A 27,967-nucleotide genomic window follows, 5' to 3' on the forward strand; every position below is an offset into this window, starting at 1 on the left:
TTCAATTTATTCATATTCAGTTTTATTCTGAATTAAGCATCTATCAAGAGTGCATGGCAAAAGAGTAGAAAAAAATAAAGGAGCCCATCAAAAAAAGTTCCCTGGAAAGTGGCAGAGAGTGCATGACGTTAGGAACCCTGTTTAGGGAAAGAAATGTTGTCCAGATCATGGATGCCATTTTTGTCGATGATTCGAACACTGAAGGTTGGCAGATTCAGGATGAAGCGTTTCTGGAGCTGCAGAAAGACATGGAGGAAATCAGTCATCAAATATTCACTGAGCACCAACTATGGGCCAGGCTCTGTTTGAGGCACTAGGCACAAAAGCAGATAAAAATCCCTGCTTTTGCGGAGCTTACATCCTATCAGGGACCATCGGTACTAGGACAATGAGGAAAGCTTAAACTGTAGCTGAAGGCTGACTGGAAGGTAGTGAGAACTGGGAGATGCAGCTGGGAGCTCCTCTCTGGTCAGTCAGCTGATGAAAAATGAGACACTCCAATGCTCTATTTCCCACAGTCTGCTACCAATTAGACTGGTAAATACAGACTTCTCTTTTAAAGTGGTTCAAGGTAATAAGCCAACAAAAGATTGCCCTAGGAATAAGCTTTGGACCAAAGCGAGGTATTCCTAGGTCCCAACAGTTTGCTCCAGTCACTCTCCCACGTTATAAGGACCGTGTGAATGTGTGTGTGTATAGCTGGTGGCACGGTGGGAAGGATGTCAGCAAAACTGCTCTTGGAACAACCCCTGCTTCTGTCTTCTCCAATATAAGTTGACCTGTCATTAAAGTAACATCTCTGCGCTCTCGTTATGACTCCCTGCTTGAGAGGGTATTCCGAAGGAGCTGTGGTCTACATGAGTGGAAGCAGACAGCCCCACAAATCTGGCTGGAGATTACTAAACAGGCTTGAGGAAATCTTTGGTTCCGTGGCTACCCTTCCTGGATGCCTTGCTCATACTCCAGAGAGAAGGCACAAAGCTCCCTACCTGCTCCCTTAGGAGCATATCCTGGAAATGTCCACCTCTCCAGACCTAAGCCCTCCCACCTTTGACGTTCCCTGTCTCCTCCCAGCTCCTTTACTGCTGAGGACTGAGCAGCAATAATCCATTCACTTCCAGAGACTTCTCTGGCTGATGACACTTATGTCCAGAAACAAGCTCCAAGATCAAGAAAAGGTGACCATAAGAAAATGTGGGTTTCTAAAATGATCATCTTTAGAATCTATGAGGAATAATCTCAAAGCACTTGTATTGCAGTGGCTTCTTCCTGGCAGCCCCTTGCAATTCTTGGGGCTGCCAGACTAATATGGCCTCTCAGCTAAATGGTTAAGAAAAGCACATGAGTTTATTTTCAGCTTCTGCTTTGGAAAGGGGATTGACAAACAAGAGGAAGAAGGGGGCACTGTGGACTGAAAATGACAGGCCTGTGTATAGGTAAACTGACATTATGTCCAAAGCTCCCCCTGTTCTCATCTTCCTACTCTCTGACTAGACCACAAATTCAAGTTAATCCTTAGTCCACAAGAATAGTAAAAGGATTTAAAAAGGCTAAGGGAGCTTTCTTTTCCTCCTCACCCTCAAATCATACCCCAAAGCCTCTGACTCCTAGTAGTACTAGAATGGGTGGGGTCCATGTTCTTGGCCTCATAAACTAAAGGATTCTCTCCCCTTCTACCCGAAGCTTCCTAGTTGCTTTCAATGGCCTCCTGAATTCTCAGGGGAGGCTTTCTCTCCTGGACTCATGCACTGTTAAGGGAACAGACAGTATGGCAACTCTAAGTGTCACAAGAATACAGCAGGTATAAAGTCTAGGGCAGCAGTTCTTAAAGTATGGCACAGTTACCACCTGCAGCAAAATCACCTGATGGGACTGATGGTTAAAATATCTTCAGGCTCTACACCAGAACAAGTGAATCAGAAGGCAGTGGGGAGGTGGGTGCTGAATATGTTTTTGGTTTTTAAACAAGAATCAGATGATTCTTATACATGCTAAAATTTGAGAACGACTAGTCTGCATGAACCAAAAAGATATTAAATTGTAAAACTGACATTGATGATGAGGTGACCCATGAGAGGAAAAACAAGCTCTATCTCTGGTAGCAACTTTGCATCTGGTTAGTGGGTATTTATTACACCTTCTGGCAAGGATGAGAAAAAAATGCAACCGAGAAACTAGAACAATATTGGCAAACAGAGAGACAAAACATTCTTTTCAGTTCTTTCAGGATCCCATGGGGGCTACTCACCTCCTCTAGACATTTCCTAAGAAGCTCCACTGCCCTCTCACGTGAGATAGCTGAAAAAGAACACAGAGGCCAAGCACTCAAAGGGCTGCCATTAAATCCAACTCTCTGCCACAACTTTTAAGTTCCAAACTTCTTCAGGTCAGTGTGTCACACAAACGGAAAAGATAAAAAAAAAAAAAAATGCCTAGCCTTTTAGCTTGCAACAAACTTATTCCATATGCAGTTGAGGGTGCCCCAGACCCAATGCTCTGGCAGCCACAAGCCATTGCAAATTGATTTGCTACAGAGAAGGGTAAGCATGACGGAATTCTGCCTCCCATGGCCAGGGCCTGCCTCTAGAGAAGTCCAGCAGCCTGCCTCTTTTTTTATAGCCCATCCCCCACCTTGGACCAGGGCTTAAACCAGTTCCATCTGCCCTGGCCAGCTGCAAATCAGGGAAAGGGAGGACAGGGATGGAGTTTCAGCCTCATTTTCCCAGCTGGGTCTCAGTTTAACAATGGAAAGAGAATTCATAGGATAAGGCTGAGACTCTCACAAAATAGAAGCCAAAGGAACTGTCCATGAGCATGGCAAACGGGGATGACATATTATGCAGTTAGGCTTCAGGGGTAGTTGGTGGTTATTTTGGTGGGCAAAATGAGCTGTATTATCGACAGATGCCAAATCAAGAAACAGTCACTAGGAGGCCAGGCTAATTGTTTTCAGGAAGTGGCCTGGAGTTCTGGCAAGGCTGAGGTTGAGCGAGAGGGCAGGACCAAAAAAGGAATGAACAAGCCAGATTTTTACTATACTGACAGGGAAGAATGGAATATAAGAGAGAAGTGGTTATCTGTGCTGTATCTAAGACCTATAAAAGCTAAGACTCCCAAATATCTAGTGCTCACAGTGGCTAAAGTTGAGGTTGGGACTGGGGTTAGAAGATAGAACTTAGCACAAAAGCATCCCCGTGCCAAGCTGGCAGTTTACTGACAAGTAGAGAGCAAGCTTTATCTTGCAGGAGGAGCAGCCATTGGGTGATAAGAACCAAAGAAAAGGTGTAGATTTGTGGTCTTCAAAAGCTTTGCCTTTAAACAAAGGAGTCCTCAGTTGTCACACTGGGGACCTGCTCACACTCACAAGCTCAAAACAAGCACACAGACCACTTAGTTTACTTGTTCATCTTCAATAGCTAAGCATGCAGGCAGAGCAAAATAAGTGAAAAAATTGACCGTTTGTAACTGAACAATTATCATTTTACTTACTACTCAACTCCCTTTAAAACAAAATAAAACACACATGTAATATCTCATTTTGCCTGGCAAAAGAGGGACTTTTATCAGCTTTTCCATAACCCACAGGAGAGAACAGCTCCCAGAGGGTACTTGCATGTGCTTCTTAGGCTCCAGCCTTTATTCAAGTCCTGGCCACCCAACTCCAAGGGACAGTGCACAAAACTGGGGAGCAGCTGAGGATGGGACTCTCCTACTGAATGCTAGAACTTACTTGGTGTGTAGTATCGATCCAGGATACTGAGTGTCAGGAAGGCACCATAGCCATGAGCTGCAAAAGGGGCCTTGGCCAAAGCTGCCAGGTAGTCCATGTAGTAGAGTGCTGGACCCTCATGCTCATCGTAGCCAGCCAGGAGAAGGTTGACATGATACGGGGTCTGAGAAAGAAAGATGTTGACAAATTGATCGTCAAAGCAGTAATACCAGCATCTCTTCCCACAGCAAATGGGAACATTCCAAGCCTTGCTGAATAAGAAAATAGCAGCAGCTAAGTCAAACATGATGAAAGTAAAAATTTAGAGAAATCTAAAGAACCTAGAATGTGGTGAGAGGTGATAGGAGGTTGGCTTGTTTTCTTTGAACAGAAGACCACTCGGAGCACTTTAAGGTATATGAAAAAGCTTTCTTCTTAAAACCTATGGATCAGAACCTGTTACAAATGCATTTCAAAGGCAAATCATGGGTGCTCTTATGTCTCTCCGAACTGCTGAAACCAACAAACACAATTCTGAGAGTGTCAGGCCACAGACTAAAGAAAGCAGCAGCTCCAACCACATCATCCAAAATAAACAGGCTCAGTCTGAGCGCCTGAACCAAAATCTTAAGTGGTTAACAGTATGCCCCACTATTAAGGAAACAACTCAGGGTGGGGAAGGATAGTAGGTCTCAAATATCTAAGAAAAATCACTAAACTGTTAATGCAGATAATAATAATGGAACTCCATGAATACTAAATCTACACAGAACTGTAGATTTAGGTGAAATGTTAACATTTTCCTAATATAACTAGGTTTCCCTAAGATAACTCAGAAGTAATTTTTATAAATGAGACAAATAAAAAGTAAATATAACTTGGATTTATAGGTGGTCTTTGTTTTACCTGCAAATCTAAGAATACAAGTTCCTTCAGAGAACCTTGACTAAGTCTGCCTTGCTCTTTATCTCCAAATGGATGATTTTTTTCCTATACCAGCTGGGCCATTTTCCATATTAAATTCAGTCTGTCTATGCCCCCAGGCATCAGCAGCAAGGCTCCCATTTTACATGGCTTCCTTTTTCTCTGCAAAACGTGTTTTCCCTCTTGCATTTGCCTGACTGAATGGGTAGTGAGCAGGCCTTGCCCAAGGTTGTTACCATCCCTAAACTCAAGTATTCAATTTAGTGCACATTAGATGAAATCAAATACCTTTATGCCCCCTGTTACAGAGCATAAAGTTAAAACAGCTAATGGTCTTAAAAGTGACATCTTACATTCTTTGAACACTGATTAACATGGGCACTTAGCAGCCTGAAGAAACTCATGTTAGAAGAACACATGAAAATATTATACTTACTTGGAATTCCAAGCCAGCTGTCCTAAGTAACATCTCCTAAAGATTACAGAGTAGCAGCCCTAACCTGCAAACAAGTTTCTGCCTTGGGGATAAGATGGTGGATAGTCTCAGAAGAATAAGAATTGACCAGCAATAGTCAAGTTTTCTGAGAAAATAATTACCTGCCTATCACATTTCCCAGTGAGTAGTGTGCTACACTCTGCCAGGCTCTGGAATTCTCTGTTGCATTCTGTGACTATGGTCTCAGTAAGTCTAACCCTAGGCAAGACATTTAACCCCTATGAGCTTCTGTTTTCTCAGGTGTAAAACTGGGTTAATTAATCTTTCCCCTTTCTATCTTCCAGGGAGTATGGTGAGAAAAAATAATAGAGGCGAGGCATCCCAAACTCTGAAAGAAGACACTGAGTTCCTACTATCAGTTCCTTCGATAGCTTACCATTTTAAATCACAACAAAACTTTTAAAATTAGATACAGATAAAAAAATATACAGTATAACTGATAACATTTTTTAATATGTGAAAACAGTACTGTAAAATCAGGCACACATAAAAAAAACTTGATGTTCTTATAGTTAAAATTAGAATAGCTAAAAGGGTGGGTAGAGAGGGAGGGAACAAAGAAAAGAGAGATAGGAAGACAGAGATAAGGAGAGAGAGTGAAGGAGGGAGGCAGGGAGGGACAGAGAGAGACGGAGGGAGGGATGAGGAAAGAAAGGGTATTCTGACTGGTCTTCTTCCCCAAAAGGTTTAAAAATACAGACTCCTACCTATCACAAAAATAAGTTCATTTTTTGCTAAGAGGATAACTCTACTCTTCTTTATCCACTGGCCAAAATAAAATACCCATTGCATGGTTAACAAAAACAATTTTATCAAGTTGCAATGGTATATTAAGGATCCCCACAAATACCCAGAGACCTAACCAGCGGAACCCAGATATGTTCTACTTCAATAAGGATCTTGCCCATACTATAAGATTAAACTGTTTAATACAATTAATGTGATTTTAAAAGCTACCACCAAAAAATTTTACATGAAACTATGTCAACAGAATTCCAAAAGTAAACTGTCTTGCTTAATTGGTCTATATAATATCATTTATTTATGCTTAAGCATCTGACACACACACTTGTCAAAGTTGGTATTCAGAAGCTACAACACGTGGTATAGAAGATAACTCACAAATTATTGTGTGACTTCGAATTACCAACTTCGCATGTGTGAGATGCTTAAGCATAAATAAATGGTGTTATCTAGACTAATTAAATCAATACATCTGTGTAACAACTTGCAGTTTCTGAAATTCTTCTGACAATGCTCCATCAAAGATCTCTGGCTCACACTAGTTTTTTAAAATTTTAAATAAAGTCTTGTGTACTGTCACTCTCTCACTCTAAGAATCATGGCATTCAAAATGACTAAGCCATAGTTACAGGTTTCTTGACTGTTACATTCCTTTATAGTCTTGATTCATTAGTGTTTTCTTATTTGAGACAAATGTCTGGCTTGTTAAATGATGTATAAGCATATAGTATATGAAAAAAAATATTTGCTGAATAATCATACCAGAATGCATTATATGTTTTTATATGTGGCTAATGCCTAGTATCATAAGATTAAGAAAATCACTGAACAAACGCCAAAAAGTTATAGGCCCTACTTTTGAGAACTGGTCCAAGTTTTAAATCAACCACCAGTTCCTCTCTGAGTATATACATATTGCTGTTTTTTTGCTAGACTCCTGGGTCCTTCTCTTTGACCTCCCTTTAGACATGGGTTGCTAACTAAAAAACAATTTAGGATACAGGTTAGGTGTTTAGAATTAAATAAAGGGAGACAATAACATAAATATCTTAGGAAGAAACAGCTGGGCTACACTGCAGAGTTAGACCTGAGTTTGAAATTTGGCTCTACTACCAGATGTGTGACTTTAGAAAAGTTAGTCACTTAACCTCCCTCAATTTTAGTGTTCTCATTGAAAACATGCAATAATACCTACTACAAAAGGGCTCCAGTGAAGATTCACAGAGATATGCATATAAATAATAAGCACAGTGCCTAAAACATAGTAAAGGCTCAGAAAATGCTAAAATTATTACTAGAGAAACGCAATCATTTATGAAGTTCATAGTGCCCACAAAATAAATAGGGCAAGTACTCAGGAGAAGACCATCTACTCCTGGCACTGAAATACAGGATAAATTACTCCTAAATGTCTTTATAAAGGGATACGAAAAGATGTTTATATAAGTGCCTGGTACGCTGCCTGACACATGGTAAAATGCAGTAAATGACAGCTTCCTCCTCTCTACTTCCCAGACTCTTTCTCAGGCCCTAAGGTGATGGGGTTTATTTATGCAAACATTCATACACGAACACTTAGAATATATCTGCTTTATAGCCAACCCACTCTATCCTATCTTGAAATTGACAAAGACATGAAGACAGATTTTCTGGAAGCCTGAAAAAACAAAACCAAAAACAAATCCTATATCCAGATTTGGAGAGTAAATTACCATTAAGTAGCTTCATGCTGTTTCTATCCTTATAGATACGTCCATCCTGAGTGCTGAGCCTCATTTTCCAGCTACTTTTTCCCCAACCATGATCAGCATTACATGTGAGAATTTGCCAATTATTCTGGGGAAATGGGAACACTAATCGATCATGACCAAATTTCTAAGAATCCTCTTTTACCAAGTAATCCTTATTCTGTGCATGACATAATTTAGTCTTTGCCTGTGTCCACTATTCTAATTGTTTAGATAGCAAATCTAGGCAATTAACCAAAGTTATGAGGTCCCCATTGCGAGGGGCAGGCCGGGACTGAATATTATATATCATTCTGAACTAACATAAACATCCAAATAACCAGTAAATGAATCCAAAGATTTAGTTGAGACACTCTGTCCAATGGACTTGAGGATCACCATCAACTGTTTGCAGTCAATGCTTAATTTTAAAGTTGTATCTAATTGATGTACAAAGGAAAAAATTTAAATGAACCATCCAGGGAACTCAAAATGAATTTTAGCTTCTAAAATAAGGTACCACCAAAATTTTGCCTCTTTTTACAAGTGGGAAAAAAAAAGAACCTAGACAAATGTGGTATCTTTTCTTCCCTTAAAAAATACACAACATAAGCTTATTTTTAAAGCAGAGAGCTTTAAGTCATTTTGAGATTTCCTCATTTATACAACAGGGATAATAGCAGTGTACATCATTATAGAGCTGCGGCAAAGTTTAAAAAAATGTGAAGTACTCAATGTAATGCTGTTACATAGAAATAATACAGATTAGTTATTATCACCACCATCACTACCACCTCTATCATTTTTAGGATCCTACTACTACATTACTTAACAGATCCGACTAGATAATAAGAAAATCAAGATGTACCACAAAGAGCCAATAAAATTATCCACCTCTTTTTGGCTTCTAAAAGGGATAAAATTAAGGCCAGGGAATTAGCCAATGAGTGTATCTTTTATGTACTTCTCCCTGGGATTGAAATGGACTTCTAAGTACTTTGGAGCCCTATAGAATTGACTTTAGTTCTACTTCACACATTTGAGCTCAGTTCCCTTGTACATCCGGCGATGAGAGATGTACATGGCACACATACACAAACTTCCCTTAAGTTAGATGGAATGTTGCCCTCCCTCCAACTCTTGCACATACAACTCCTTGTATATTTACTCTCTCATGAAAAAGAAACACCGTAGTGATTAAGAAAAGTGTGAAATTCCATAAATTTTACAGCTAAAGAGAACAGTTGTGATAAATACACTGAAACAACAAAATCAGTGACGAGAGTCTGGGCGGTGACAAGCAGCGGTGTGACATCTGGCGGAAGCCAAAGTCACAGCAAGGGGGAGAGAGGTGGGCGTGAGGAAGCATCCTGTGGAGCGTGGACACAGAAAAAGAGAGGAATTGACAGTCTTCCTTTGGAGCCAGGCCAGCCTTTGCCACCTCTAATTGAATAGGATGATGTCGCTATGAGAGAGGTGCCTTGGTGGTACAGTTTCTTTTGCGATGTGCTGCACCTTGGAACATTAAGCAGTGTGCGAAGCATACTTCCATTCCTGGAAGGTCAGTAATTTGGAAGGAGATGCAGAACCACCAATGAGACAAAAGAGTTTGTCTAGTGATGACAGTGTTTTAATGGATTTCTAAAGACACTAACCAGAGACTAGGCTTTGAAGGAAACAGTGCCTGCTATTTCTTTTAGTCCAGCTGATTGTCAAAGCTGCCTAAAATTTCATCTTTGGCACTGAGAGTATTTCACAAAAATGCAGTTATAGAGTTAGCAGCGATCTAAAAGCTCAATTAGTTTATCTAACATTCCTTTTACAAATGTGGGACTCATGTTCAAAGAGGGGACAGTGACTTGCCCTAAACCACACCACTAATTAGCGTCAGAATCAGGACCAGAATCCAGGCTTCCTGATTCCAAGTTTTATGTGCTTTTCTAGGAAACCATGCTGCCTCCACAAAATGGAAATTAGTGTGAAAATATGATTCAGTATGTAAATGTCAGTTTCACACTCAAATATTTCAGAATGTACTATTTTGCATACCAGCATCTATTGTTCTATATTTCACATATCACATCTTATATGACCAATAATATTTTAAGTTTCAAAAGGGCAGATTTAACATCAGACCATTATGATTCCTCTAAAGGGTCTAAAACTATGTAAGACATGTAGTAGGTACTCAATAAATACATGTGATAACAGATACCAACATCTTAACTGCTTTGCCAATGCCCAAATTTTCAATTTCATTAACAAATAAAATAGATCAATTATTATTTTCTTACACTGTGCTCTGAACTCTGAATCAAGAGCTTGTTCACAGAAAATAAAATTTAGAAATCAAATGGAAAACATTCACTTAAAAAAAATAGCTAGTTTCCAATAACCAGCATAATTTACTAGCTAGCTCCTTTGGGTGGGGTTGGTGGTATAACTTGCAATGTTCAATATTTTAAACAAAAACTATCTCAAAAGATTTCAGCAACTTGCAACTGTCCTCATGACCTAAGAACCCTTTCCAGCTCTAAAAGATTATGGTTCTATGGATGAGGATGAGGCTGGGGAAGATCTAGCCATCCCTAATACATGAGCAATATAGAATCATTTGTATCCTGATTTTAATCCTCTTTGACACAGGCCTTTTTAAGGAAATCATCAATTTCTTTTTCTAATAACAATGGTGACTATGCCTTAAAATAAATGTACACAATTTACAAAAGTTATCAACTAAGTCCTGCGAAAGTTCTCGAGACTACAACACAGGATAATTATGAAGTGGGAGGGTGCCCCAAACAAATTCACTTTGCATTTAAAATGTGAATATATTATAAATTCAGTAAATGTTATTTAGCATTTACCCTGTGAGAAGAATTGTGCCAGGTGATGAAGATGAAAACCTGAATCTAGACGGAGCTTACAAGGTAGATGGGGGTAGGAAGGATTCCAGATGGAGGAAACAGCCTATGTGAAGGCAAATAAACATAGAGAAACATGGAATGTCTGGGTATTGGAGAATATGGAACACACGTACCTAGTGAATTAGGCAATTTTAGCAGGAAGCAGAGAGTAGGAAATGAATGATAGGAACTGGGATGATACTGTCATTGACTTCGTAGACTAAAGAATATGAACTTCAGTATATAAACCATGGAGGAGCCAGTAAAAACCACTCCCACTCTCCTGCCAATCCAATCCAAGCCTTTTTCTCATCTCGGAACATTGCAGAAGCAGTAGGAACAGAAGGGAAGATGTAGAATATGAGATATATTTGCAAAGTGGAACTGACAGAATTAATAACTAGTAGACTGCAAAATGAGGGAGAAAGAATTAAGAGAAACCTCAATAAGGGGAAAGGTGGCAGAACAAATGTAATTTTGGACCCAATGAGCTTAAGTTGAATTGTCTAGAGGGAGCTGGAAAGAAAAATTAGTATATAACTGAGATCATGAGACTGAATAAAGAGCCAGCGAGTGAGGAGGCTTTATTTACACAAACACACACTCCTATGCTTATATGTGGAAGACAGTGAAGAAAACAATTGCGACAGGACAATACTGCAGAGGTATTTCTAGGTTCCCATGAGAGCACAAAGAAGTTGAGGGTGACGTGTGTGGTGGGGGGCGGGGAAATACAAAGCAAGTTTCCCCCAAGATTGCTGAACTGAGTCTTAACCAGCAATTAAGAGTTAGCCATTTGGAAATGTAGGAGTACATTCAGGGGAAATAGGCAAAGGCAGAGATACAAGAGAGAACCACAGAAAGCTAGGGGAAATACAAGTGATTTGGTAAAAGGAGAATATGAATGAGAAAGGGATGAAAGGGCGGTCAGGAAACACAGCAGGAGAAGTGAAAGAAGAAATAAAAGAGGCTAATCTCTAAGACTGTGAACTTGAAAGATTAAGAGAGTAGTTCTGGGGAGCCTCGTAGAAACTGGACTTTTTTCTCCTTCATGATCACAAGCTGGGACCAGTCCTATTATCTACTGTTGCCATTGGGGAAGGGAAGGAGCTAGGAAGTTGAAAGGTGAAAAGTTTCCTTTTAATTCTGTGGCTGAAAAAAGTATGGATTTAAACTGATCAGAATACTAAACTGAGCTTCACAACAAGGACGTTAAACTGACTGCCTGACTTTTCTTGCTCTCCTGTTTCACACTTATCTGCTGTAGCACTAAAAAACAAACTGTCCCACGTTCATAAATTCTCACACTAAATTGAGAAATAAGGAAGCAAGTGTGCCTCAAAAGAAGCAAATCTTTGATTTTCAGAACCCCAAGACAAAATAAAACATTACTTTGAAAGTGAGACTGTCTAATCAAGATTTCCTTTTCCTTTTCTCTGAAAGGGCTGGTATACCTGTCTGGTGTTGGTAGATGCAAAATCAAAATATAAAAATTGTCTTCATTTTCTGTTAATAATGATTACCTCATGTCCAAATATTTTTGCTTAACACACTGGCAAAAATTCTTATAACGGTTGAGATCTTATACACTCAGGAATGTTACTGCTAAATTTAGAATGAACATTTTAAACTATAAAATTAAAATACCTTTTAAATTGTTGTTTGAATAAACTATAATTTTTAGTGCTGTAAGTCATAAGATAGGCATGTGCTTTTGTGAAAAAAGCAATAAAGATCTGAGATCAAATATGGCTTTATCACTTTATATTTGTGTTACCTGAGATAGTCACTTAGTCTTGGAGCCTCAAGTACCCTATCTGAATGTAGGGATAGTACTGCTTGCCTGACAGCTGTGAGGAATGAAAAGTTGTTCACTGTGTTAAAGTTCCTGGAAGAAGGCCTAGTAAGTAGTAGGTGCCCAATAAATGTCAACTGCATCTGAATTTTAGGAGGAGAAAATTTAAATATATTATATATTTCAATTTTCAGCAAAACTAGATTTTAAAGTCCCTTTTCAATAATTCCAAAATTTCTATATATTTTACTTCTCTAACGCCATCACTAATTTCAAGTTTGAACGATTCTCCTATTAAAGTGTAATCATAGTAATTAGAAGTTTAGAAATTTAATGAGTTGAAATGCAACATGGCACAGATGCCTTATTATACCAACTAGTTAACACAGTATTTGTTTTCTACATTAATTTTACTTGCTAATCAAAAATACTGTTTTCTCCCAAATAACATCAAAATAAAATTGCTGACTGTGCAATGGTAAAACCAACAACACCATGTCTGCAACAAGACCACTTGAATTCTTTTTTTTAATGAGCTGGCAGTTTCTAGGGAAAATTTAAGACTCCATATACTCTTAAGTCAGTTCTCAAAAAATAATGCAGAAGCCATGCTTCATACACAAAGCACACATTAAGTTGTACATCCTAAGCATGTCCATGAGTATCCATGTTGAACATCAGAGCTGATTCATTTCCCTGAGTTAATAAGTAAGTTTGCTAGAAAAAAACTATTTAGGACTAGATATGGCTGTATATGTTTTCAGGGGTCTATAGCAACTAATAGAGAGTACTCAGGAAATCCTGGGAAACAGACTATTTAGGAGCCCTTCTATTAGAACATAGTGCACCCCATTAGCAGCCTAGGTCCAACACAAGTTACTTCTACCTCTTCAATGGACATGGAATCTCCTCATTGGTCTCCCTGCTTCTTTCTCCAAATGCTCAAACAAGGAGCAGCCAATGGTCTAACCAAATCTTATCTGATCATGTTAACTCCCTCTTAGCCAATGTGTTTCCAGAGAACTCCACTGCTTTTAGCATAAAGATTTTTCATGAAAGTTTTCATTACGTGGACTACCTCTCTAGTTTCAATCTCTTACCAGTTCTCTAAAAACCTCACCTGTATTTAATAAACTACTTTATATTGTGGACTATATATACATATATAGTAAAACTATATAAAGATACTTATTTATATTTGTTTTTCAATCAGTAAGCCCTTATATACAGTACCCCACTAATTAAAACAGATAAAAAAAAACTAGGAGTAGGAGGCTTAGAGAACTATTTGTCGCTGCTCAGAATATCATCAGAAAACCACTGGGCCTAACCTAACATATGTTCTCACACACCTCCTTGGTCTGCGCTTCCAGTGCTCTTTTCTGTTTCATCTTTGCCTTAATGACAGCTGGTCCTTCAAGGTTCAAGTTAGGCTCTGTTCCCAGAGCACCTATCTGTATGGCTACTGCAGCATTTGTCATTCTGCAGTGCAATTGACTGCTTACTTCCCTATTTCTCCATTTGAAGGCACACACTGAGCTTTGGATCTCTGTTTCCTCAGCCCCAAATACAAAGCAGGCTATAGATTTGCTAAATGAACATTAGCACCTATGGCACTTCTCAGCTGTGGGAAACAGCACAAATTAAGAGTCATTAGGAAGGGAAATATGGAATTCTGGAGGGTTATTTCAGTTTATAAATATTCCTCAATATTTATATTATTAATTATATAATTAAATTATATAATCACATAACTAAATTATTATTATTTTCCCTCCTTTCTTTTTTCTTGCCAATCTAGTTAATCCTATTTGCTCTGATGTCTATACTCAAGAGTAATGGTAAATCTGAATCTGTTTTTTTCATTTTTAACTTTTCAAAAAAATGTGCTTTCCTGCCTTTTAGACTTCTTATTTTCTTGAACTTTTTTTTAGTGAAATAACATGTATACATAAAAGTGCATAAGATATACGTGTATAGCTTAATGAATAAAGTGAATACACATTAACTACTTCCCAAGTCAAGAAATAGAACAATCAACTATTTCTCCATCCAAAGACTTTCCACTGTCTTCCATTTTAGATTACTGTGTTTTAGGAGAGAATAAAGAAAAGTCTCATGGAGGTTTTGGGATCAGCCCCTAGATTCATATCACTACATGATCCTGTAACAGGGCAGATAAAGAGGCACCAAGATGCCAGGGTATATGTGTATTTCTATCTGTGAGTATGTGTGAGGACATGCCCACACATGCCAGGGCACTGGTTTAAGGCAATCTTAAAAGTTGGGGTAAACTGGCACCTCTAACGGGAAGCATTTTCAAAATAAAGGGGTATTTTTACTAAGCAGACACAGTACTCTACTCCTCATGACTTAAACCAAACCCTGATAGGAAACTACATAATTTTCAAGACATAGTTTTAAAACAATACAGATTTAGACCAATTACCTATACTGCTTCACCCTCACTGTGGGTAGGAAAGATGCTTTAAGTGAAAAGTTGGCATTATGAGGTTGTACAATCCCAGTCACCCAATAGGCTCATTCCATTCAGCCAGAACAGGGGTTCTCTCTGCTCACAGCAGGCATCCAACAGGGTAGCACATATATGCTCTCTGAGTGAGAAAGCAACACCTTCTCACATACAACCCCCTGGAGAGAGACAGGGAGAGGGAGGGGGGGAGGACTTTACACCTGCAAAACTCCTAACTCTATCAGCACTAGGGCTGGGAAAAACAGCACATATTTTTTAAAAAGAAGGAAATAAAAGGTTTCCTGATAAAGCCAGTAACTTTCAAAGAAGAATCTTCTTAAGCCATTTTTTCTTAGACTAGTAAGTATGATTCAACATCTAACTCTTTGTCTTCCTAACGAACTTAGTCAAGCTCTAATGACTGTATAAGCAAACAGCTTAAAAGGGCAGCTGTCAGAATTCTTAGTTTTCTTGGTAGAAAAACACTATATGCACAAAGAATTGTCATATTAATTAAGGCATCTCAATTTCAGGCACATCTGTCTCTGAGCCTTTGGATAATCAAAACGACCACTAAAAATAGAAGAGCAGTATCTCCAATGGGGCAACAATGGCCCACGCCCAATCCTAAAATACTCCTTTTGAGATGTAACCTGGTATGCACATGTGTTTTGCAATGCCATTGAGTGAGTACCCATCTAAATGTAGCTATATGTTTTCAGGTTTTACTTTATGTCCTATTAAGGCTAGGAGATAAAAATAATTAACGGACACATAACTCTTGGCCCATTGTGAAAATCCAGTTAGCTGACTAGTTAACTGAGGTCTGGTGGAAAAGAAAATTGCTCTCCAGGTCTAAAAGAACTGTGCTTACACTAAATTCCATGAGTTTTATGCTGAACATCTTGATTTTTTTTTTCAACTCCCCTATCACCAAAAGCCAGTTCTGCCAAGACGCCCGGGCTGGGTAGCAGCAGTGTCAAAGGCTGCCATTTGCTCTAAGGCACTGCCATCTGCGGCAGCACAACATTTTGTCTCCGGAAAATAAACACATCTGCCTTTGCCAGTGTCCTCCCACTGTGCCACCCATCTGGAGCAGGTGAGCTGGAAGGCAAGCCTGAGCATGGGTGAGACAGGGGCAAGCGGGGGATATGAGGCCTCAAGGGAGATGGCACATGGAGGAAGAAGGCAGTGCCGTGTCATGTCACATCCTGCTAACCACATTTGCCAGAAAGCATGTGAAATTACCCTTGTTAGTGATATTTTAATCACATGTAACAAATGGTTGGTTGTGTTTAGGAGATAAGACCTGCAAAGTCAAAGTTTCACCTGGGCCATCTGTTCATAAGGGTCACACGACCTCACTAATACCAATAAACAGATGATATCTTTGTGCCAGCCACCAAAAGCAAGAAAACAACAACTCTAGTGGTCAGAAAAGAGGCTCAAAGCAACGGGATTCTTTTAGGACAGGAACACACTATAGATGCCTACTATTAACCAGAATTATACCCAAAATTCTTTCATACATATTCCTTCTCTTTCACTGAAAAAAAAATAAATTCAAGTCTGGTTATGGTCTTGACATTGAATTTTTAAATCATACTGTTTGGTGGGGGGGGGCAGGGGGAAAAACCATAAAAAATTATTCAATCAAATTCTCTCTTTCTCCCAAGGTTTTTCAACTAGCTCACAGGAGAGCTGGTGCTAACCTTCTGGAACAGGGCTCTTTCAACTATATCATTCGTTTTCAACCTTTGGTGGGATGGAGACAGTGAAGCCACTTTTTCAAATAAAATCATACATAGAATCCCAATATTAAAGTAGATAAAAGCTGAGTTGATCTATATGAAGTAGATCTAAAGTTGTGCCATCCTGACCTTGCTTGCTGAGTTTCATGAGGCAGCTTCAGGGAACAAAGTTTGAAAACCACTATACCAGGTTAGATATTTTCCCAACTCATTATTTCTTTTGTTTATTTGCTAAGTAAGCATTTACAAATATAGCCCTTTAAAAAGGTAAATTACCAAAAGCTCACCAAACTCCTTCAGAAGAGGTTCTATGAAAATACTTTGGCCAATGAGGAGCAGTAGTAAAGCCCTGAGGATTAGACACCACGGAAGTCAGCACTTTCCTCTAAGCCTTGCCACACTCTCCACATTCCACAACGAAAACAGACTCAGCTGGTTCATACCTCAATCTCTACATATGTAAGAACAATAACAGAAAATTTCAGGGCATTCAGATGGGCTATACCAAATGTACCGCATAATTTATTTCAGGCAAGAAATAACCCCCATTGCTTATCACTCTCCCTTCCAGAGCCCAGTAATTAAAGCATAAGGAGAATTTAAACAAGCCTTGTGTGAACTATGCCTATAAGTCACCACAAAATTTTCAAAATAATCCTGTTAAAAAATCCAAGTAGTAGTTTCTAAATGATGGAATCATTTATTAAATACTCTTTTCCAGAGAGATATCATTTCACTTACTCAAAATATATTTTATTAAACCAATGGTTAATTCTCAGTTATCTTAATTTGCCACATTTGATCATGCCTTCCTTAACAGATAAAGAGAGGCTCAGCAAATATAAGTAACTTATTCAAAAATCATACAAACTAGTACGTATCAGAGAAGTGTTATATGACTCCAAAACTCATGTTCGAAAAAGTCTCATAAATATTTGAAATTGTGAGTCAAACCCATAGCAAAAGCCTAATAAGCCCTTTTTCTGCTCTGTAGGGTAGAACCAGAAGCAGACCAACTTAAATGTACACATGCATTTAAATAAAAACTAAAATAAAGGCTCTTTATTTTTTCCCCCTATGTGTCTTTTTCCATCTCTTCTTGCTGATCTCATATATTTCTCACATGGAAAAGTAAAATCCATTCATTAAGAACTCTTTAATAAAATTCTCTTCCAGTGTATAAATACACAATAACATTTTCAGTGGTCTATATGGATCTAACTGAATGACATTTATTCAGCAAGTATTTATTGAACATCTACAATGGGTACACATTTAAATCTTATCTATATAATCCTATGTGAAGAGCCTGACATTTTAACAGAACTGAACATTTCATGCTTCCCTAAATTACTCCAGTAATTAATAAAGGAAAAGATATGAGAGAGTATGGTATTTGAAGTGAGAATTTTACTTCAGCCTTTAACAAGCATTATAAGTGCCTCTGGTATACTGGGACACATAAGAGAAATACTACTCTTTATTAACCAGCCTTATTATCCTTGTAAGTAAAATGTAGGCAAGACTCGTTTTATGGTGTCATAATAAGCATTAAATAGGCCACATATATAACTATCTAGAGTAGCACTGTCCAAGAGAACTTTCTATGATGATAAAAATGTTCTATATCTCCAATGTCCAATACGATAGCCACTAACCACATGCGGCTACTGAGCACTTGAAACATAGCTAATCTAACTGAGGAACCAAATATTTTTACAGAAATAAAAGTTTATTTCTCATTCAAAATCCAGGAGACTCTCACCCAGGAACTGAATTTTATCATTTTATTTAATTTTAATTACTTTAAATTTAAATAGCCACATATGACTAGTGACTACTTTACTGGACTGTGTTGATCTAGAACAAAGCCTAGCACATAATTGACACTGGTTTATTTCTATGTTCCTTATCATTATCAGTAATTTTTTATATTCCCCTCTTTACTAGAACATCGGTTCAACTAAAATAACAAAGAATCTCCTATAGGAAACTAACTTACAGCTATTAAATAACTTCTTACCCAAACAGCAATAGGAGCATAAAAACAAAAGTGACTTATTAATTAGCTGTATGCTCCATACACTGTGCTAACAACTTTGCATGATTACCTCATTTATTCTTTATGATAATTCAATGAAGTAGATATTATTATTTTTTAAGTAGGGATATTAAGCTTAGAATTTGTCCAAAGTCACAGCTAACAAGTCAGTGAACAAAGATTTAAACTCAGGAAGTCTAATTCCAGAGACTGTACATAAAGACCATGCTAAGCTGCCTGCATTTTAAAGAACCAGTTTACATAAAATTATCTACACCACAATAAATAAGTGTCCTCCCAACCAAGTATGGCCAAACGTGCACACATGCGTACTCGCACACACACATACATATAGCAAATTGGAAATCAAACAATTTGAGCTTTAGACACAGTGTTATGCGTGCTAACCCAAAATAAGTCTCATGTACTAACTGGTATAACTGTAAATGTACAAAATCCAGCGACTGCACTTATTAGGAAGGCTGAAAAACCACTACCACTTTTCTCTCTAGAATAAAATGACTAAAATATAAACTCCTATTTTAGAACAAATAGCCTATTTTGATAAAAGAGTAGGAGAGCAGGGACTGAACCTAGAAGCACAAGGCATAGGTAGTCAGTATTTACTAGAGCTCCATGTCACTGGGATATGTATTTGTTGAGACATCAAACATTTCTGCTGAGAAGATTAACTGGATTCATTACATTTGCATGAAGCACACTGCCACTCTTATCTAAATTCTAGAAGGAACTTATGACAGCATTTATGACAAAGTGTTTATTGTGCCCAAAGCTGGAATTCTTATTCCAGTTCTGCCTAATGAGTCAAGAGGCGTATTTTACACAGCAAGCCATAGCATACTCTTTACTGAATTCCACGGGATCTTCTGGGTGGCAGGATAAGTCATATCTGACCCATTTTCTGCTCTCATGAAGATGAAGACATGAAAAAGAAAAGGCCATTCATTGACCTTTTACCCAGATCAAAACAAAGTATGTAAATCTGTCTCCTTCAAATCCATCATGTCTCTGGTTTCTCTTCAAAATTCATGATCCTTCATATTTCACAAGCTCTTTGGCCAAAGCTAGCACTGAAAAAGACATTCCATTTATTGAGAAGTTTTCAATCCAGTATTACCAGTCACTAAAAAATAAACTTCCTTAAAGATCTGTAATAAGTAACCTTTATGAAAACACCTATACTTGTTTAGAGTTCCATCATACTTCAGCTTACGGAAGTGCAGATAAAGCTAAAACCATAATAAAAAATACGAATAGCACCAATGTTCTAGAAACGTTACTTAAAAAACCAAGGAGCTGATGTAAGATAGAACAGTCAGGTAATTATGGCACCATTTATGTAGCTTTGCCTGACCTGCTACATGACCTGGAACTAGTCCCTTTGCCACTTTATGCCTTTCATTCCTTATTAGTGATAGAGAATTGACTACTATATATCTCAGTTGTATAGTGAGTACATTAAATTAATAAACAAAATGCTTTGGGCAAAAGTCAAATGAATGTTAAATATTATGATTTACAAGCATTCATTTTCCTAGCACTCCTGTGGGGTTAGGAAGTTATCTAGATTTCACAGATGAGTAAACAGGCACAGGGGGTAAGGTCACATGGTAAACTTCCATTTACTTAGTCCCTGTGGGAAGAGAATAATATACAACTTTAGCAATCCTATGAACTCTCTTGGCACATTTTACACAATCTTTAATACACTCAATCCTTAACTTAATGTTGCATCTTTTAACATACCATCAACGGAACAAAGATAGCTCTGAGATAGCAACAAGCCAGAATAAGTGAGGAAGAATAATTCTGTGTGCTTTGGCAAGAACAGTCATAGAAAGACACAGATAATCTCAAGGTGAAATTTGCATTATTATTTTCAAGATTTCACCTCCACTAACATGTAGGGTCCTTCAACCATAAGGATTAAGAAACATGGTTTCTATGAAAACACTCTGAAAATAATTTTTTAAGGCTGTCACAGGCTTTCATGATGGTGTGCCCCATCCAAGTTCTTTGGAATGTATATTTGCCCTTTGGGCTTTAATTAGCAACTGTGCAGAAAGAGAAAACAAATCCAAAGAAACTAAAGAATGGAAAGGGCTACAGAAGGCCCGAAAAAAAGGACAAAAATACTACTCATGTGTAATGGAGTATAAAAAGAAGCACAGAAGATTTTTTGCTCTTATCTAAGGCTGTATTTCTTACCCGACTCCGAAGACAGTCAGCCAGGTTTCGGCGTGTGAAATTAGCTGCTGCTGTAGGAGACAATTCATAACCTGGTACAAGAGATAAAGGGTCACATTTAAGTGAAGCAGAAGGAATAACAATACCCCAAATCATTCCACCACTCCTCTTCTTACAGCCTACCATCCTCTGTATACTCAAGAATATTTAAAGAACAAGGAGTACAATCTTATTTCTTGTCCTTTTCCCCATATAACAGTTGTGAAATGGCTTGTTAGTACTGACATTAATTCCTGGTCACAAAACGGAACCAAGGTGAGATCTAACCATTTTGTGGTAAGAATAAATTCACAGCCTTAAGTTATTCATTCATCAACAGACTGTAGTTTCCTCTGTATAATGAAAGGGGTACAAATACAAAGGTGTTGAAAAAAAAAGAAAGAGGTTCTTGAGATGCCAATTTTTTTAGTTTATTTTAAAAAGATAAATGGAAAAGATTGGAAGTTAGGATCGTCTCAGAGTTATACTTTACAAAGTTTTCTTTCTTAAAAAAGTAACTTTATTAAGAAGTGTAATATGATTTTCAAAAGTACAAGCCAGCGAAAATAGATTTTCTATCACTAAACATTTTTAAAAAGAGTATCTCAAATGTAAAACCTTTAAAAAAGTTGTAATGCCAACAAAAATACAGTCCAAATGAATGGCATCAGGTGTGAATTTCATAGTGCACTCACTTTGGAACGTAACTCCCAGTAAAATGGGACTAGTACTAAAAGACATAAGAATGGCTCACTACTCAGCAGACTCACACATAAAATGCCAATTTGGAAAGACACATAGCATGTGGTTAAGTTATTCCCTATAACATTTTAAACACTAGTGTCACATCAGGTAAGACTTAGATTAAAATTCTAACAAATATTGAACAGTTATTGTATTTCAGGGTCTATGTTAGGTGCTTTCACATATATTAATGAATTTCATCCTCATGTCAAGTCTATTACTACATATTAAATCCTAATGGAAGCAAATTTGGACAAGCAGCTATACTTTCCAATTCTCCACTTAATCCTGTAAATACAATTAAGGATTTGACAGTTATTTTAAAGGCGGAAAAGTCTGATGCCTGACCACCTACATATAGATTTTTCTTTCTTTCCCTTATTTTAGCTCAGTTCCTAAACTTTAATATGCATAGGAATTACTGTGTAAAGTTACATACACAGAACTATACTTGACAGGTAATTGTAATGCATCCTTTACTTGCCATGTAGGCAAAAGTTTTCTAAGCTGCTTAAACCTAAGTACATGTGCTTTAGGTTCCTGAGTGGTGGGGAATGAGCCTTGTTCATCTTTGAATTCTCTGTGGTACTAGGCAGAGTGTTTAACACAGATGAGGCCCTCGAAAATATTTATGGAATTGAATACATAATCCTAAATTTGCTGCCTAAAAAACTATATGAATGAATCATATCTAGTCATTTTACATATACAATTATATTCAAATTAAGTTCCTTCACAGTTCCACATTATACCAGTGCTGTGTATAACAGTGATATTAAACTGTGAAATAAGTAACTGAAAGTAAGGTTCTTTCTGCTAGACTGTCACTATAAAATTTCCTGGATCAGAGGGCTAGTGGCTAATATTCGATTACAGGGCTTTCCCAGTGGATAAGAGTTCATGAGTCTCAGAGAGAACTCGCAAACTATATCACAAAAAAACTAATTATCTTCCTACACAAGAACTTACCAGCAAGGCAAGGCAGAATTCTTTTATGACAGTAATGCAATTACTCAAAGGTTTAAGTTTACAAAGCATTTTCATACATATTATTCATTAACATTATTATAATTCCATTTTAGAAATAAGGAAAATAAAAAAGCCAGAGAAGATAAGTGACTTGACATATCAAAAAAAAAAAAAAAAAGAAAAGAAAAGAAAAGAAAAAAGTAAAACCAGGTTAACTTAGGTCTTTTAGCTCTGAGATTCAGATATACTTTAGCTCAAAGCACATCCTCTGAAATATCTAAGATTTAAAAAGTCTGATAGTACCACACCCATCCATAAGATGGTGTTAGTTTTATCCCCCAAGTATCAGTGTTATAATGGTTCTCTTCTCTGCTCGGAGAATTTTGTAGAAAATCTTTTAGGATCAGAAAGAGAGTCTAGATAAGGTTTCAAAACCAGGAAGACTTGAATAAAAACATGACCACCTTGGTCTGCTCATGTACAGAACCACCAATAAAGAATATTCTTTTCAGTTCAAGGTTGAAGAAAAACCAATCAAAGATACATTCTAAATGTTACCCACCATTTCGCATCTTATAAAGTTGCACATTTTTCTGAATATATTCTGCAAACTGTACAGTGTCTCCAGCCTCTCCAACACATAGGAGTAAGATTTTCTCACTCATCTTAAACATCTTGTCATGATCTGCTCAAAGAAAAAGCCAGTGTTAGAAATTACCTTATCAGAAATTTACAATTATATAGGTAACTACAAACAGGTTTATCAATTACTATATTTAATAATTAGACTAATCACTGTTTTTAGAAGATTTTAATGGGCAACTGCATTAATTACTCTCCATTCTCTATGTTAAACCCATCAGCATATTTTTTTAATGTCAATTTCAGTTGGAGAATATATATGAAAGCTAACAATTGAGAATACAGTTAAAAATATTTAAAGACATTTGAAATGCAAGGAATAAAACCAAAGAAACAAGAAATCAAGCCAAGGGCCATTAACTTTAGGCTCATGATTACAAAGCCCTGAAATGTCTCTATTAATACACACACTAGTTATTATGTGTATACACATACAAAAGCATATATGAAAAAGACTGGTGCTACAATTAAAATTAAGTCGTCATCTCAAAAAGAAATCAATTGAGAACACAAATCACCTTAAAAAGTAAACCACCTCCATTTCCAAAGGAAAATTAAAATGGTTGCCAAAGTGAAAATTCTAAGGAATATTGTAGCACTAAGCTATTTAAAAACTCCTCAAAAATCCAACATGCTAATCTTATCTAGCTGAACCAGGCTCACTCAGATTAGACAGATAAATAAGTATTCTGACTGCAATTAGTGCCTAGGGAAGAACGTTCCATATTCAGTCTGCAGCTTCAGAAAAAGCCTAAATCTTCCTATCTTACTCTCGCTTTCACTTTTCATTTTTCAAATAGTGCTGAATAATCTTCCCTGGGAGACATGTTTCCTACATGAAAGCTTCTGGAATGTCAAAATCCCTTAATAGGATTTAAAAAACAAAATGCTATAGTCAAACATTTTACAAGTATTTGTGAGTTGAAGATACCAGGAACACAGCTTAGACTTTGTGCACACACACACACTCTCTCTTTCTCTTTCTCTTTCTCCCTCTCTCTCTCTCTCTCTCTCTCTCTGCTGGTAGGTAATATCAAATTGCCTTGAAACTCCCAAACAAACAAGTTTATTTGTTAGAGACTACAAGAGATTTAAAGATTGTTAGTTTGTAAACTTGTTTAAGAAAGAAAAAAAAAATCACTTACAGCTATATTACCTATACAAAGAAAAAGGACCAGAAGAGTATTAGATGCCACTGGCATCTAAGTTTTTGCCAGTGGCAAGAGTATGGGCAATTTTTATTTCTTTCTTTTTGCTTATCAGTAGTTCCTAAAATGTCTATACTTATTAACACACATCATTTTTGTAAGAAAGCATTACTTAATAAGTTTGTATTATTTTCATGAGAAGAAAAGCTGTTCTTATTATGTCCCATTTAGAAGAAATGCTAAAATTCTAGGCAGTAAACTGTTCGACTCTGAAATTAACTTAATACAAGGCCAGAAGTGGTTTTTAAACATCTATTGCATGTCCAGTGTGTAATGAAAGGACATATAAAAATAAAAGTGATAGATGCTAATGTCTCCCCGAGTTGTACAGGAAACAGCCTGTGTAGTTCTAGGGAATTTCTGATCCTTGACAAAGAACTTAAAAGATCCACATACAAGAAACAAATAGACAACAAAATGAACATCAGTGAACAAGTCTGTGGAAAACCAGCTGGATTAGAACCCAACAGACCTTAGCCATAATCTGGGCTCAATACTCTGAATTTGGGTAAATTATTTGCCCTCTCTAAGCCCCAGTTTCCAAGTATGTTCATAGTAATACTATGACTTACTGCTACCTAACTCATAGATGGGAAAAACTGTACATGTTCAATATTATTAGACTCAGTGTTAAACGATATAATTCAGATTATACATTCTATACAAATGCTGAAAAGAAGAGTATTCTGTGTGGGCTGGAGAACTCCAAACAATTCTCTACAGGCCGGGAAACAAGAGACAAGAAATGGGACATATAACTAAAATGAAGAGTTGTGACACTTTAATAAGCAAGCAATCTCTGGGAAATATCTTCTCTATATATAGTATTAAATATCTTACAAAGTGACAAACTAACACAGTGATTGGAAATATCATTCTCATTTTATACTTGGAGAAAATGAATCCCAAAAGGTTACTCATTTTCAGCATTCTTACCTATCCTATACGAGTTCCTTTACAAAATGAAAGGTAGGAAGTATTTATACAATCCCAAAGTTCCTATCACAAAAATTTTTATACTGGAAAAGACTATAGGAAAAACTAGACACTGAGTTAAGTGCAATTATTTCCAACCATTTTTCAAGAACTAACTCAAATTCATCTTTCTTTCATACCACAGTGATCTTTCTTTGCTCTCAATACCCTTAAGATTTACCTTTAAAATCATCAATTTAAAAGCTAACCTAATACTTACTAGTGATACTTCTTTTATCATACAAAAATCATCCTGTAGTATTTATTTCCTTGGTTTCTTAATGTCTTAGACCACGCTATGGATTATACATAATACTTTGCATCCCCTATAACACCCAGAAGTACTGTGCACATAAGTAGGCTTAAAGAACATTCTACTTTTCAAAGTGAATTAATATACATTATTGTGATGAAACAGAACAACTGTAAAGGTACTACTGCTTTGGTTATTGCTCTACTTAAGCACCACTTCATGCTAAAATCACTTAAATATCGAAGGTCTTAGTTTCAAAATAATGGACAGATTATTTTGTTTTTACTCTCAAGACAATTTTACTCCTTTGGAAAGCATGATTTACAAACAGAACTTCTACAAACTAATCACGGAACTTCATGTAGTAGTTTGACTTACAAAACAATCCATATCACAGCACAGATGTTTAACAAATCACTTTCAGGTCTACTTCTTCAGAAGGAAAAGAACTCAAGCAAAGTCCCTCAGAGTTCTTTCCAAGTGATGGCGACCTGACAATCAGATCGCTGACAAAAGCAGTGGAAGATACTTTTTTCCCTTTGTTCACATACTTCAGGAAACCCCAGATTTAATAATTTTTATTTCTTTAAACCCCAGATGAACTATCACCTGCCCTCGAAGCTTTCCCTAATCTCTACAACCAGAATCTCTTCTTCCTTTGTATTATCTAAAAACAATCTCTTCTTCCTCTGCAGTACCTGAGAAGTTTGACCATACTTTTCAGATGCAGCATAATTTTCTAGCTTTGCTATAATTATTGGTACACATGTATGAGTCTCTTGTTAAACTGTATTCTTTTAAGATATAGGTCATATCTCATTTTTCTTTGCATCCCTTCAGAATCTAGCACTGTAAAAGGTACCTAAGTGTCCAAAATCTATTTGTCAAGTGAACATTAGGTCACCAGCACCGAAAAATAGTGTTTTTTCAACAGTAACATGTCTATAGTCAATCATGAAAACTCACTCTTGGATTCCACAGATCAATAACCAAAAATCTTTAAACAACTATTTACTGAGTCCTGACTATAAGGACACAGTATGTACAGTAATTATGGGCTAAAGATATGAATTCAAACTGCATAGGTTTGAACCTGGGTTCTGCCACTGTGGCCTTAGGCAAGTTTCTTAACCTCTATAAACTAACTTCAAAATTAACACCTGTAAACTGGCGATATAATAATGCTTACTGCAAAAGGTTAAATGAATAATGCAAATTGCCTAAAACAACACCTATACATAAGTGCTTAGTATTATTATTACTAAGTATCTGTCACTGTGCTAAGCAATGGCATTTTTTTTTTCACTAAATCCTTCCAACAAGCTTGTGAGATTAGTATTACTAACCTGATTTAACAGATGAGGAAATTGGGACACACCAAAAACAACTTATACAAAGTTATAAAGCAAATAATTGACAGGGCTCTAGTCTCCCAACTCCGCTAACTACTTAAATGTAAGAAAAACGAAACACCAATGCCCTGGAAAACAAGGATGAGAGCTGAGACACGGGAGAATAGAGGCAGCGAAGGAGAATGCCAAGTGGTCGCACAGTCTCACTCTCCCCAGGATCCCACCTTATGATGCCAGTAAACTAACCTCATTAGTAGCGACAACGGGAAATTCATCAGATTCAGTGATGCCCCGCAGGCGCTTAAATACCTAAAAAGTTAATTCCCTTAGGCAACTCTCGCCTAGCAAGCTTTTAACGAACGCCAGAGCAGAGCACTGACCTGGGAGCCTTGGGAGAAGCGAATATTAAGGCCCTAAACTTAACTGCCTGTCTCCTAATTCTAAAAAATAAGCAAGTGTAGATCGCGGCAGGCGGGGTCCCACCTCCCAGACCTCCCTGGTACCAACCCAACATCCTACCACCATCACCACGAACTTTTTCCCGGCTGCCACTACACCTAGGCCCAACCGGGCCTCCCTTGGTTCCTCTCACCGTCCTTCATCTGGACAATATTGTTAGCGGCCACCCGGTCGGAGGCAACAAGGACATAGTCGGGGCCCTGGATGCCGATGAGATACTCCATGGTGGCGGGAGGACGGGTACTGCAGTTTGGGAAGAGTGAGGAATTCACCGGCTTCTCGGCCGCACCAGTGAGACAGCACGGCAGACTGCAGTTCTGCGTGACGCAGGCCGCGCGACGGCCCCGGCCACCGGCGCTCTCGGATGACGTACAACTGTCGCGAGAAGTTGGAAAGCGGATGTGCGTTTGTTGTGTTGAGCTCTCTATTCGTTTCTTGGCGTGTCTGGTCTGTAGCAATGCGTGCACTACCGAGCGTTTACGTTATGTAGCGCCCAATTTCGTTATTTATAAACTGAGAGTTAAAAACTTGCTTCAGGATGAAATCATGTAC

General features: G+C 37.5%; 1 protein-coding gene across 1 annotated transcript; it reads right to left on the reverse strand.

Annotated features, from left to right (window-relative positions):
- PSMB2 (proteasome 20S subunit beta 2) lies at positions 1-27,742 on the reverse strand. Its single transcript, XM_016147260.2, has 6 exons — positions 27,549-27,742; positions 23,089-23,211; positions 20,796-20,866; positions 3,731-3,893; positions 2,249-2,298; positions 1-236 (listed from the first exon to the last, which is right to left on the reverse strand). The coding sequence occupies exons 1-6, from the start codon at positions 27,637-27,639 to the stop codon at positions 129-131; spliced, it is 606 nt and encodes a 201-aa protein (XP_016002746.2). The 5' UTR covers positions 27,640-27,742; the 3' UTR covers positions 1-128.
- Positions 27,743-27,967: the final 225 nt, after the last annotated feature.

This window comes from Rousettus aegyptiacus, unplaced genomic scaffold (genome assembly GCF_014176215.1).
Source record: "Rousettus aegyptiacus isolate mRouAeg1 unplaced genomic scaffold, mRouAeg1.p scaffold_m13_p_1, whole genome shotgun sequence".
Taxonomy (NCBI): Eukaryota; Metazoa; Chordata; class Mammalia; order Chiroptera; family Pteropodidae; genus Rousettus; species Rousettus aegyptiacus.